This window comes from Miniopterus natalensis, chromosome 12 (assembly GCF_054644295.1).
Source record: "Miniopterus natalensis isolate mMinNat1 chromosome 12, mMinNat1.hap1, whole genome shotgun sequence".
NCBI lineage: Eukaryota > Metazoa > Chordata > Mammalia > Chiroptera > Miniopteridae > Miniopterus > Miniopterus natalensis.
Window position 1 is genome coordinate 3,374,689 of NC_142092.1, and position 12,245 is coordinate 3,386,933.

At 52.9% G+C, this 12,245-nt stretch overlaps 1 protein-coding gene across 1 annotated transcript; it reads right to left on the reverse strand.

Annotated features, from left to right (window-relative positions):
• Positions 1–497: 497 nt before the first annotated feature.
• SUSD3 (sushi domain containing 3) lies at positions 498–9,093 on the reverse strand. The gene is made up of 4 exons (XM_016208957.2): positions 8,973–9,093; positions 7,242–7,389; positions 5,402–5,548; positions 498–1,090 (listed from the first exon to the last, which is right to left on the reverse strand). Exons 1-4 carry the CDS (start codon positions 9,049–9,051, stop codon positions 793–795), a joined length of 672 nt encoding a protein of 223 aa, XP_016064443.2. The 5' UTR covers positions 9,052–9,093; the 3' UTR covers positions 498–792.
• Positions 9,094–12,245: the final 3,152 nt, after the last annotated feature.

Here is a 12,245-nt window from a genome sequence, read left to right on the forward strand (position 1 = left end):
CTCTAAAGGGCCTGGTGGAGCCCGTGACCGGTACTCCCTTCAGCCAAAAGCGGGGTCTGTCTCCCATGTTGACCAGCAGTGAACCAGCATGACTTCCTGGGCCTTGAAAGGCACGGCTCGCACATGGTACGCTCACCATGAAAACCAACTGCCCTGTGTGAGGAGGCCCAGGCCACTCGAGGTGCCGCCACCCCATGAAGTCTCTGCTTACAGCCAGCCAGCCACCAGCCAGCCGGCCCTTCACATGACTGAAGCCACCAGCAGCTGACTGCAGCCACCATGGGAGAGGCTCCCTACGAGAGGTACCCTGCTGAGCCCTGGCTGCCCTAGTGGTAATAAAAAGGGACTGTAGTTTTAGACCACTCTACTTGAGGTTTTGTTTTGCAGGGATTGAAAACTGAGCCAGTGACTTTACTTTTGCAATTTTCAGCATCAGAATTGTTTACTTCACGCTCCTCACCCCAACTTTACAGATACTGGATGGAGCACTCGGCTGGGTCCCTGCCCTCAGGCAGCCGGCCCTGCAGAGGAAGATTCATCTCTGTGATTGCTGAGAATTTGGCTGTGCTCTTCCTCCTTCCTCTAAGCAAAACTAGATGTGCTTAAAATGTCCCCAGTCTCTTTAAAGGTACCTGGCTGGAGTGGGGCTGCACCCGCATCTGTAAACCTCAGAGGTGGTTTCAAGGAAGCCCATCTATAAAAGTTGCTACAGCTGAGCTCCAAGGGCAGGACACTCCCAGCCTTCAGAGACAGGCATATACCCTTAAGAATCCCTAAACCCAGACGCTTACTTCACTGACCAATCTCGAGCTGGACACATGTCGAGACATAGGTGGCCAGCTGATGGGTTGGCCTGGTCCCCTCAGTGTGGAGGGCAGCTCTGGCCTGGCCCTTGGCCATCCTGGGACACAGACCGTGGGCTGCCTGGGCGTTCCAGCAGTGGGCCTGGGGGCAGGCAGGGTCTGCCCTGGGTTCACTGTGCACCATCACCTGGGCCCAAGGTGAACAGGCGGCACTGCTGCAGATCCGGGGGTCCTTGTTCACGCTGCAGGACAAACCAGCCAGTTCTCTGGTGCGCTCACCAAGGTCTCTGCAGAGAGAGGAAGTGTAAGCTGCTGAAAGAGCCAGGAATCCATTTAACTCCAATTGGGCCCCAGTTCTCCCTAGTCATGGCCTTCAGTGGGCCTGGGCAGACCACTGCCCCAAGGTTGGGGAACCCCATTTCTCCTGCTGGAGCTGCCCTGAACCTGAGGCCCCTCCATCAGTGCCTTGCCTTGAGCCTCAGGCCCCTCAGTTGTATGAGGGGAATGATCCAAAGAGAGGCCCAGGTCTTGGGGACCTTGCATCTATCAAGCTGTTCCAAGGGTTGGGGGTGGTGGTGTCCCAAGGCTGCATCAAGGAAGGGACTTATTCAGAGTATGCCACCAGGGTAAGGCTGCCTCCCGAGGCTAGGACACTCCACGGCTGTCCAAGGAGACACCTCTGCTCCTGCCAGGTGGTCTAGGGACCAGATCAACTACCTTCTACATCTTCTGTTCCCTTGTGGTTCCCCTACCCCCAAACCATAAACCAACCCATTCTTCAGGCTGATAAAACCTTGGCCTGACCATCACCTGGCTCATCCTGTCTCCCCCTTACACTAGCCTCTGCTCCCTGAAAGCTGCCAGGCTGCTCCACCTCCAGCCTTTTACAGGGCTGTTTCTCCCCTTAAGATGCTGTCTCTCTCTTTCCCCAAAATTCAGGCTTTCCCAATCTGTTCACTTCAGGCACCATCTCCTCCAGGAAGCCTTCCTGGTTCTCTATTCCCACCCACAGCTAATTCCCAAAAAAGCTCTAGGAAGTAGCAGGAATTAAGAAGTTATTTGGCCTGGCCGGGTGTGGCTCAGCGGTTGAGCGTCGACCTAGGATCTGGGCAATCAGGGTTCGATTCCCGGTCAGGGCACATGCCCGGGTTGTGGGCCCAATCAATGACTCTCTCATCATTGATGTTTCCATCTCTCTCTCCCTCTCCTTTCCTCTCTCTGAAATCAATAAAGATATATTAAAAAAAAAAAAAGTTATCTGTTGGTTTGATGGATAAGTGAATGAATCAATTAATCAACTGGTGAAGAGGAAAGACAGCTTAGTGGGCAAGTCCAGGCACTTTGGAGCCAAACAGCCTGAGTTCAAACATAGCTTCATGCTTAAGCTGTGCGTGATTCTGGACAAGTTTCTTAAAATGGAATAAGAGCAGTGCTTACCCCTAAGTTAGAACAGAGAATATCTGAAACAGCTTAGGACAGTGCCTGGCACATTTTGAGTCCTGGGAAGTATTTATGAAGTAAAAGCAAGGTTGAAGCAAACCTCACCTTGCTGATGACAATTTCACCACGGATTAGTGGGAGAATAGAGTACCTGGGCCTTAGCTAGGATGGCACAGAGGCCCCTGGGCTGCAGTCAGAGGGTCCCTGCCTGGGAGCCAGAGGCCCCGGGGCTCGGGGAGCTTGCTTCCTTCATCAAGCTGCGAGGTCCTGGGCAGGAGCCACCTTCCCTGGATCCCCATTGAGCTGGGCTCAGAGCTGGGGCCTGGGGGATATGTGGGAGAGCTCAGGGGAGGGGCTCTGACCCCAATGCTCCTCCAGCCTCACCTCCTACTTCTTGCCTTCAGCTGCACTGACTAGAGCTGACACTGAGTGCCCCCCACCTCTGAGGAGGTGGCCACACAGTTCCCTACACAGCTCTGTGCTGACCATCAGAGGGAGAAAGAACAAGTCCCTCAGGTTGAAGAGCAGGCGCCTGTGGGGCAGGCACAGGCTCCCAGCAGCACCCCTCCCCGGGGGATCCAAAGCTTCACTGCAGCCAACGAAGCCCCTGCAGCAACAGCACCGGCCTTGTCGGGACACCATGCACTTTCCCCATCCTGCTGGTGCTCTTCCCAACCGAGACCCAGGACAACCCGCACGGCCCACACTGGGGAGGGGCTGCCATCGGGGGCTGAAAGGAAATCTGTGTGAGGAGGAGAGGCGCGAGCAGGAACACCCCAACATGACTGAAACGAGGAGGAAGGTGCTTGCGCCAGCCCTGAGTAAGGCTCGCTTCCACGTGGTGCACAGAGCTCCTTGCGTTTATGAGAAAACCTCAGCAGGCCATTCAGCAGAGCAAATGGAAATGGCTAAAACCAGGAATGCGACTGTAAGCAAAGGGCTGGGGAAAAGCTCTTCCTCACTGTTAATCAGAAGGATGATGAAATGCTGATGAAGACACCGGTGTGAGTGACACCTGCCGTGTCAACCGGGAGAAACAGCATCACTCTGAGTGACGTGCGGCTGTGGACTGCCTCCACTCCCTTGTGTCGGGTCCCTGGACAAAGAACTTGGTAATAAAAATATTGAGACTACTTGGCCTAAAGAGCCTGTTCCTGGGATCACCCCAAAATGTCATCTCAAAAAAGAAAAGCAGTCTGGCTGGCGTGGCTCGGGCTGAGCATCAAACTATTAATGGAGGTCACAGTTCGATTCCCGGTCAGGGCACAGCCCCGGGTTGTGGGCTTGATCCCCAGCAGGGGGCGCACAGGAGGCAGCCGATCAATGACTCTCATCATTGACGTTTCTATCTCTCTCCCCCTCTCCCTTCCTCTCTCTGAAATCAATAAAAGTATATTTAAAAAAAAGGAAAGCAGCTCTAAGCACCAACATCTGCCCAAACCTGAGCACAGTCAGGGAGGGTCCCACAAGTACTGGAGGGTCTGGAGCAAGGCTCCGGGGTCTCTGACCACCAGGGAAGCATGGTGACCTGTCACATCACATGCAAAGTGCTTGAAGCAGCGTGACTGCTGTGGCCACCAAGAAGCAGGCCTAATGTCTGAGGCTCAGGGGAGGGAGATGGGGATCAGCGCCTCCTGCAGGGCATGCCGAGTGCTGTATGCAGACCTGGGACCAGGCAGGCCAACGCCAGGCCCCCCGTGTCTGTTTCCTCACTTGTGCAGCAAGAACAAGAGCAGAATTAATAACTGCGGCTGGCGCTCACTACACCCTCACCAGACCCCAATCTCAACAGGGGTGGGGGTTGAGCACTGCCAAGATCCTCGCCGTACAAATGAGGAAACTGAGGCAGGCGTGGTCTCCCACCCTGGAGCAAGCACCTGGCTCCTGGGAGGGTTTCTGGGGGACAGGTCCTCTGCCTCCATAAGGCAGTCTGGTTTCTGAGCACTGCCCTCCACCCAACTCGTGAAGGGGCGGCCAGCCTGGACCTGGGCAGAGAACGCACTGGCCGGGCTGGGTTGTGTTGGGAGAAAGGAGCAAGAGGGCATGAGCGGGTGCAGCCAGCCTGGTAGGGCTCCACCAGGGAAGGGCAGGGGCCCACAGGAATTACATCCAGGCGATGCGGGGACAGTGACTGCTGAGGACGAGGCGGGACAGGAGACCTGACACACTAGGCTCTGCTCCCGGGCATTCATGAAATTTCCCCAAAATGAAGCTTTAGAGAAGAATACCCCTGAGTTCATAGTGATACAAAAACAACAGCAAAGTAAAATGAAAAGGGAAGAAAAACAGAGCCCATCCTCATTCCTCAGAGGAAAAAATGACAGAACAACAGAATTAAAGTCACTATTTCATAAGCCCAGGGGAAAGAAAGGATTCCAGCAGGATTCCCTGGACTCCGAGGCCCGAGAAAGAGGCCGTGGGGCAGCAGTGACCCCCTTCAGAGTCCCTTTTTCATCAGCTGACCTGAACTTGCCTTGGCCAAAAGACCCCAGGCTGCACGCCGTGGGGGCATCTGACCCACACCAGCACCACCTACGGCACCTGCGACAGACACAGCCAGAGTGCCAATGCCCAGCAGTCCAGAACATGGTCTCTGTGGGGGACTGCTGGCCACCAAGACAAAAGGCCTGCCCCCATTTAAGGAGCCTAGAGACCTGGCTGCTGGTGCCAGGGGCATCTGGGGTGAGAGGGTGCACACTCAAAGCTGGTAACTACACTGGGAGACGCGTCACAGTCCACATTCAGCCAGATTCGATTCCCTGAGCCAGAAAAGGGTGCATAAGAGAATATCCTGTGTGTGCTGAAAGGGAGCAGGGCGGGGGGAGGACAGAGCGAGTCCACAAGCACTGTGGAGCCCCGCTGGGTCTGGGTGAAGGGAATACTCATGCTCAGAAGCTTCACCTTCTCCATAAGTTTGAATTCTCAAGATAAAGTCATTGGGGGGTGGCTCTGGGTGCTAGGGTGTGGGGTCAGGACTGGGTGCTAACAGGACCATCAGCCTGTCTTTGGGCCAGGACTTCAAGCCCAGATGAGCCTGCACAGCGTGTGGAGGCAGCCAGTGCCTCCGGGGTCCTGGTTCTCTGGTCCTGTCCTGACCAAACCAGGGCTCCACCCTCATCCCCTGCCCCCCTGCCCCCTGCCCCCAGGCCCATGCCCACGTGGTGAAGCTGTGGTTGTCATGTGCCTGGCCAGGCTGGCTCCTGGGTTCCACGCCGCTGTTGTTACTCAAGCCCCTGAGGCCCAGGTAGGGAGCCTGCAGAGTGTCCAGGTCTTCACCCCTGGGCTGGAGCCACAGCTGGGCAGTTCTGTGGAGAGAAGAGATGCGGAGGACATTCAGCTGTGCAAGTGTCCAGGCTGCCACCCTGAGCAGCTGCATGCTCGACTGTGAGCATTTCACGGCCCTGTCGCCACTCCTCAGCTCTGCTGCTAGAGGGTGGAAGCAGTCACCGGTGATCAGAAAATACCAGAACGCTCTACTGCAAAGGCAGGCAGCGGAAAGTTTTAGAGATGAATCACATCAATGGCAGCAGTGTTGTGAATGGAACTAATGCCCCTGAATTCTAGTCTTAAAGATAGTTAAAATGGTAACTTTATGTTATAAACATTTTACCACAATTTATTTACTTTTTTAATGTCTTTATTGATTTCAGAGAGAGGAAGGGAAAGGGAGAGAGAGAAACATCAATGATGAGAGAGACTCATTGATCGGCTGCCTCCTGCACGCCCCCTGCTGGGGATCGAGCCCGCAACCCAGGCATGTGCCTTGACCAGGAATCGAACCAAGATCTCCTGGATCCTAGGTCGATGCTCAACCGCTGAGCCACACCAGCAGGGCATTTTCTTACAATTAAAAAAAATACAGTCAAACCTCAGTTCTCGAATATCTCCCATCTCGAACAATTCAGTTCTCTACTAAGTTGTTCTTGGAAAAAATGCCTCGGTTATTGAACAAAACTTTGGTTCTCGACCTGACAACCCTTTCAAGCTGATACTTATATGATCAGTCACGTGTGTCTCAGGTGACAAAGAAAATGAGCCGTAGAGTCAGTTTACTGCTAACGCTTGCATTATTAACACCTCAGGAAATTTTGCTGTGAATATTTCTGTGTGCTTTTGCTTTTGTTGCTCCGTATTATTATTAAATATATACAGTAAGTCATCCTGGGTCCTAAGAAGGTTAATGATAGCTACAAAGTGCTAAGGAAAGTTGGAAGAACAATGATAGATTTTAAAAAAGAAATAATCGCAAAGGATGGTAGAGGTGTTCACCTGTCTGACTTGGCTACAGAGTATGGCGTGGGGAAATCAATGATTAGCACAATTTTAAAACATCAAGAGGCCACCAATGTGCTGAGGTTGCTAAGGGTGTGAAGGTGCTCACAAAACAACAATCACAGGCAATTAAGAGAGGTTAACACAGGGGAATCATTTAGGGGTCTGGAGCGGGTTAATTAAATTTACATTATTTCTAATGGGGAGAAATGATTTGGTTTACGAACAAATCACTTCTCAAACAGCCTTCTGGAAGGAATAAGTTCAAGAACAGAGGTTCCCCTGTACTCCAACAAAGGACACACTACAGTGAAAAGGCAGCTGGTGGAGCCAGAGTCCACCTGTGGGCTGTAGATAACCATAACCCTGCAGCCCTGCACACCCAACACGCAGAGCACACACTGCGCGCAGGTGGACAGCACTGCAGGGTGACAAAATCCCATTGTACCTGCAGCCCAGTGCCCTCCAGGGCCGCGATGCTCCATGACCAGAATGCCAAGCCCCACTGCAGTGGGGAGACCCTGACTGACCTTGTCTGCAGCCATCCTGAGCTGTGAGGGCAGCTCCTGGCAGGGTGACCACGCTGCTCATTCCCCTGGACACCCTTAGGAGGCCTGGAATGGCCTCAGGTGTTGGCACCCCTTGGGTGGTGCTCCTGGCTCCAGGGAGTGGTCAGGCCTCAAGGCCATAGGCTTACCTCCAGCAACGATGTTGTGTCCACCATACCTGTCAAAGCGCCGCTGCTCGGTCCTCTTCAAGCACTTCAAGAGGCAGCAGGTGAGGAAGGCCATGGACATGAGCAGGATGATGGCACAGCTGACGATGGAGGCGATCACAGCCACCCTGAAGCCAAAGGTCTCCTGGGGCATCACGGCTATGACAGAGACAAGACCAGCTCTTGGGCGTGGCTCAGGTACAGCGGGGTCACCCAGTCTGCCCTTAGTGAGCCCCATTCTACAGGGGAGGCAGGGAGGTGCAGGCTGCTAAGGTAAAGGTCTGTGCAAACTATTGTAGGAGTGAGGCTATCAGGGAAGACTGCCTCCCAGGAAGGAGGTGTTTGAATAGGGTTTTGGAGTGTGTGTAAGAGTCCATGGTGGCACACTGGGGGAAGCTCTGACAGGGGCTCAGTGAGGCCCCACTGGCTCTCACCCACTGCAGCCTGGGCCCCTAAGGCCAGATGACAGCAGAGAGCTCTCGGTCTCTTTTCGCAGTGCCTCAAACTAGCAAAACTCTTCAGGGGTCACTTTAAAGGAGGCAAAAAGCAGGGAAAATTGCGATGTTTGGGGTCAAAGGGCCTTTACCACATATCAGCAATGTGACCTCAGCTATGGGTCAAGAACTAGTTCTTTCAGGGTGTTCTGGGAAAACAAGGCCCAGGATCCTAACTTGATCAATGTCACCTGCTTTCCCCTATAGCAGACACTGCTCACATCCCTAGCACTCTGCCCTAGCTGGACGCTGGCCATTCAGACTGAAGACTATATCTCCCAGCCTCCTTTGCAGCTGCATGTGGTCACATGGCCATGTTCTGGCCCGTAGGGAATAAGAGGAAGGGGTACAAGACAACTTCTAAGAGCTTTCTTTGCTCTGCCCCATAACAACTGCCTAGAACACAGTTGCCACTATCCTGGATCATACAGTTGAGGTCAAACCTAACAGAGCCACAACATGGAAGGGGCCTGGGTCCCCAATGTGAGGCACCATATGCACCTACGGCTGCCCAATCTGAGGGCTATGGATAAGAGAAATCTCCCATAGCCATGTTATTTCATTTAACTTGTTATCCTGGGTTTTGTATTTCTAAGAATCTAATCTACCTAACAGATACCCTCCTTCTCAGAGATTCACCCAGCACATGAGTGTTTTAAAGGCTCTGAGAAGTCCTGCAGTCTATTAACGTGGCCTTTTCCTAAATGTCTTGACTACTGAGCCCTTTTTTTCACACAATACACGTGGCCTCCCTTTGAAAACTGATGTGCTGGGTATTATCCTTAACATTCTGTACTACAAATACAAATAGAAAACCATCTCCTACCCTAGACTGAGGATCCAGGGCCAGATGCATCCTGGCCCTCAGTGTCCCCAGTTCTAGAATTCTTGCCATATGTAATATCCTATTAAGGCTTGCCACGTGCATGCTTAGAAATTGAATGAATGAACAAATGTGGAACAGGTAAGTGCTAGCTCAGGCAGCACAAGTAACCTCTCGGAAGTGGCAGGCCAAGTCGGTGGCAGATCTAGGATTTGTTGCAGCTGGTAAGACTTGAATTCACTATGGATGTGAAGCGACCAGGGGCCACCAGCACTGGGAGCAGGACCCTACACAGAGGCCCAGCCAGGACTTGGCATCTACTGCACCTTCTCTGTGGACACCATGTTGTCAACATGACAGCATCAGGCTCCCTCCCACCCAGGGCAACAGCTTATCTGGAGGCAGCTCAGGGAAGCAGGCCTCACACTTGCACACAGGGGTCCCTGAAGACCACTTGGCGATGCTCCCCTTCCAGGTACAGGTGAGGAGGCCGGATCCCATCATCTGGTGTCCTAAGGGGCAGTGGAACACGATGACAGACCCCACAGAAGTGCCATCACCGCGAAGGACTTGGAGGGTACCCCTTGGGGGTGGCTGCACTTGGGTGCACATGCCTAGGGAGAGAGAGGGGAGACAGCATGAGGACCCCATTCTGGAAGGCAGGGGCTCGGCAGGAGCCTCAGCCTGGGACGGGCACTGCTGCCCCGGTGGCTGTGCGGTTGGTGCTCTGGAGATCATCCAGCCACCCAGACCAGGAGTGGCATCCACAGAGCCAGTGGCGTAGGAAGAAATGCAGAACTGATCCCTACATTAAGTAAACTCTCAATGTTCTGAGGACCACAGTGTTGGAAAAAGAAACATGCTGGAATATTACTCAGCAATAAAAACGATAAAATCTTGCCACTTGCAATAACACAGATGGATCTAGAGAGGATTATGTTAAATGATATAAGTCAGGTAGAGAAAGACAAATACCATATGATTTTTCTTATATGTGAATCTAAAAAACAAAACAAATTAATAAATGAAAAACAGAAATAGACCTACAGATACAGAGAACAAGCTGATGGTGGCCAAAGGGGAGAGGGGTGGGAAGATGGGTGAATTCTTTTTTTTTTAAAAAGAGACAAATTGATGTTAAAAAAAATAATTCTGAGCACAAACCTACTAATCAAACAGTTGATTTTATAGTTATAGGGGAAAATTAAAAAATAAAATGCATGTGCAAAGCTTGGCACACAGAGAAAAGGAAAAGAGAAGAGAAACACGTATCAGGAGAGAATGAAGGCAAACGTCCAACGGTAGCAAATACTCAGGATCAGGAGCTCACGTCCAGGCTGCTTACCAAGTGCTATTCTTGCTAAATGTTAAAAGGTAGCACAATATTTTGCAGACCAGCTGTAAACAGAGTGGCCTTTTCAGGAACCCAACCAGATAAGTGTACCAACTGTAAAGAAGAAATCAAAGCGTAATTAACCAACTAGTGAACGTCAGCAATGGCTACCTAAGCCTTTCCTTAGGAAACAGAGCTTTGATGTGAATCTGGTCTCCTTCACTTGCTCCAGTAAAAACTACCTTGTGCCAGGACAACCACATCCTGTTCTTGAGTAGAGCACCCTGAGTACAGCGCCTCACGCGGGAAAACCTTGGGTTTGATCACACAACCATAGCTCCAAAGGCAGAGTCAAGCGGGGGAAACGCAGGAGATGGACAGATGAGACTGCATGAGAGGCAAAAACTTTTGTTACTCCCTAATAATTGGAAAACAAACTCAGATACAAAAATTAGGAAAAGGTATTTGGAGAACATAGGACAAGGTTTCAACACCTAAGTTTATAAAGAGATCTTACACATCAATAAAAGTTGAACATCCAAATGAAAAAGAATGGATGGTGTGCGGGCAAAAATTTCACGGGAGAGAAAAATGGCCAACGCACATGACAAAAAGCTTGCCTTTACAGCAACTGAAGAAACGCTAATTAAAATGAATGCTAATCTTTTACTCCTCAACTTGGCAAAAAGTTAAAAAAAAAAAAAGAAAAAAGCCAAGTGTCAAGTGAGCCGGGTCTGGGAGCAACTCCTTTGGGACTTGGCTGATGGGTGCAGATCCCAACCCCTGGAAGGAGTTTGGTAAATGAATTAAGAGCCTTATGTTGTATATGCATCTGAGGATTTAGCCAAAGGAAATATTATTAACCTGCTGCCAGAATGTCTACACCAGATGTTCAACTCAGAACAGTGAGAGTGGAGACCACCCACGTCTCCCGCTGCGGGGATTGGTGCAGTAGGTCCAGGTTCATCCTGAGATGTCAGCAAGGCCGTCCGAAAATTTTACAACAGCATCTTCACAGAAGGACAGATACACTCCGGGTGAAGTGGCAATCACAGCGTGTTTACAACACAGTCATGACAACAGCTGCAGGTGCCCTGCCTGCCAGGTCCCTGCTGGGGCGGGGGCGGGCGGTGAGCGGCCCGGCCCGCCCGGCCCGTGTTGGAGTACACGGAACGCAGCTGTGTGGACGCTCCTGGCCTGCCTCCCGGCCCAGGCAAGAGGCCCTGCCTTCTGCTTTTCCAGAAGGTCCTGATTTTGAGCATGGCCTGTGTACTACCAGCGCAGGAAGGCACAGTGGCTTGTCTTGGAGAACAGGGACACTGGCTGTGCTGGTGTGTGGCCTGCGCCAGTGGACACACCAACCCTGAGGTGCCCTGCAGGGGTCCAGCGCCCAGCGTCCTCTGTGGGGGGGAGGGGACAGAGGCAGCCGACCAGGGACATTTTACCTGTCCTTGTGATGCTCCAGCCAGGACCGCCCCTGCACACCAGGCACAGATGCCCTGCTGCCCACTCGGCCTGCCACACCCCAGCCAGGCTCTTGTGCTCCAACCAGCTTCTCCTGTGCCCTGCACCCCCATTTTAACTTTAGTTACCAAACCCTCTATTCTTTACTTGCTTTGGCCCCAAATCTTATAACTTAACTGGACTGTTAACTCCACAACCAACCTATCCGTGTACACAAGACATCTGCACTGCGCTGCAGTGTCTCTCAAAACCCACAAAGCCCTGGAAGCAGCTATGGAGGCTCCACTGTGGATCACAAAGCACCTGCCCCACACAGGGTGGGACAGAGCACCCCAGGACTGCCCGAGCAGGGGATGCTACTCCGAGGACGCACACATGCCCTTGTGCTCCCCATGCCGGTGCTTCACACTTCAGCTCACAACGAGCCCTGGCCCGGCCACGCAGCCCTGCCCCACAGGGTGAGGGGTTAGCGGGGCAGCCGCAGAGCCAGGCTGCAGCTTCGACCGTGTATTCTGCCCAAGCCCCTCACTGTGGGTGGTAACAAGGAGGGCCAGGCTTGGCTGTGCTTGGCCGCGCTGCATGAGTCCACCCCACCTCTGCCCCGCGAGGAACCTGGAAGGCCTGCGCCCTGGGGGCCCCAGCGGTTTGTGCAGCCGCAGGGGAGCTGACCTCCGGGCCAGCACAGACGACAGTGGGCGCCTAAGGGACGTCTGCTCAGTTACAGCCCCATGAGGAAGGTGGCCATCGCCGCCTCACAGGTGGGGAGACTAGGCATGGCAGAGCCGGGTGATACACCGGAGCCACCAGCCGGAAGGCGGCAGGGGAACTGCGCCGGGCCCCGGTGCACGGGAGCAGCGTGTCCCAGCACGGCTCCGTCTGCAGACACTCGCCATCACCACCA

Coding starts and splice junctions, on each gene's coding strand:
- SUSD3 (XM_016208957.2), bottom strand. CDS start 9,051: ATGATGGGATCCGGCCTCCTCACCTGTACCTGGAAGGGGAGCATCGCC. Junction 5,549..7,241: donor GAGCAGCGGCGCTTTGACAG/GTATGGTGGACA, acceptor TTCTCTCCACAG/AACTGCCCAGCTGTGGCTCC. Junction 1,091..5,401: donor GACAACCACAGCTTCACCAC/GTGGGCATGGGC, acceptor CTCTCTCTGCAG/AGACCTTGGTGAGCGCACCA.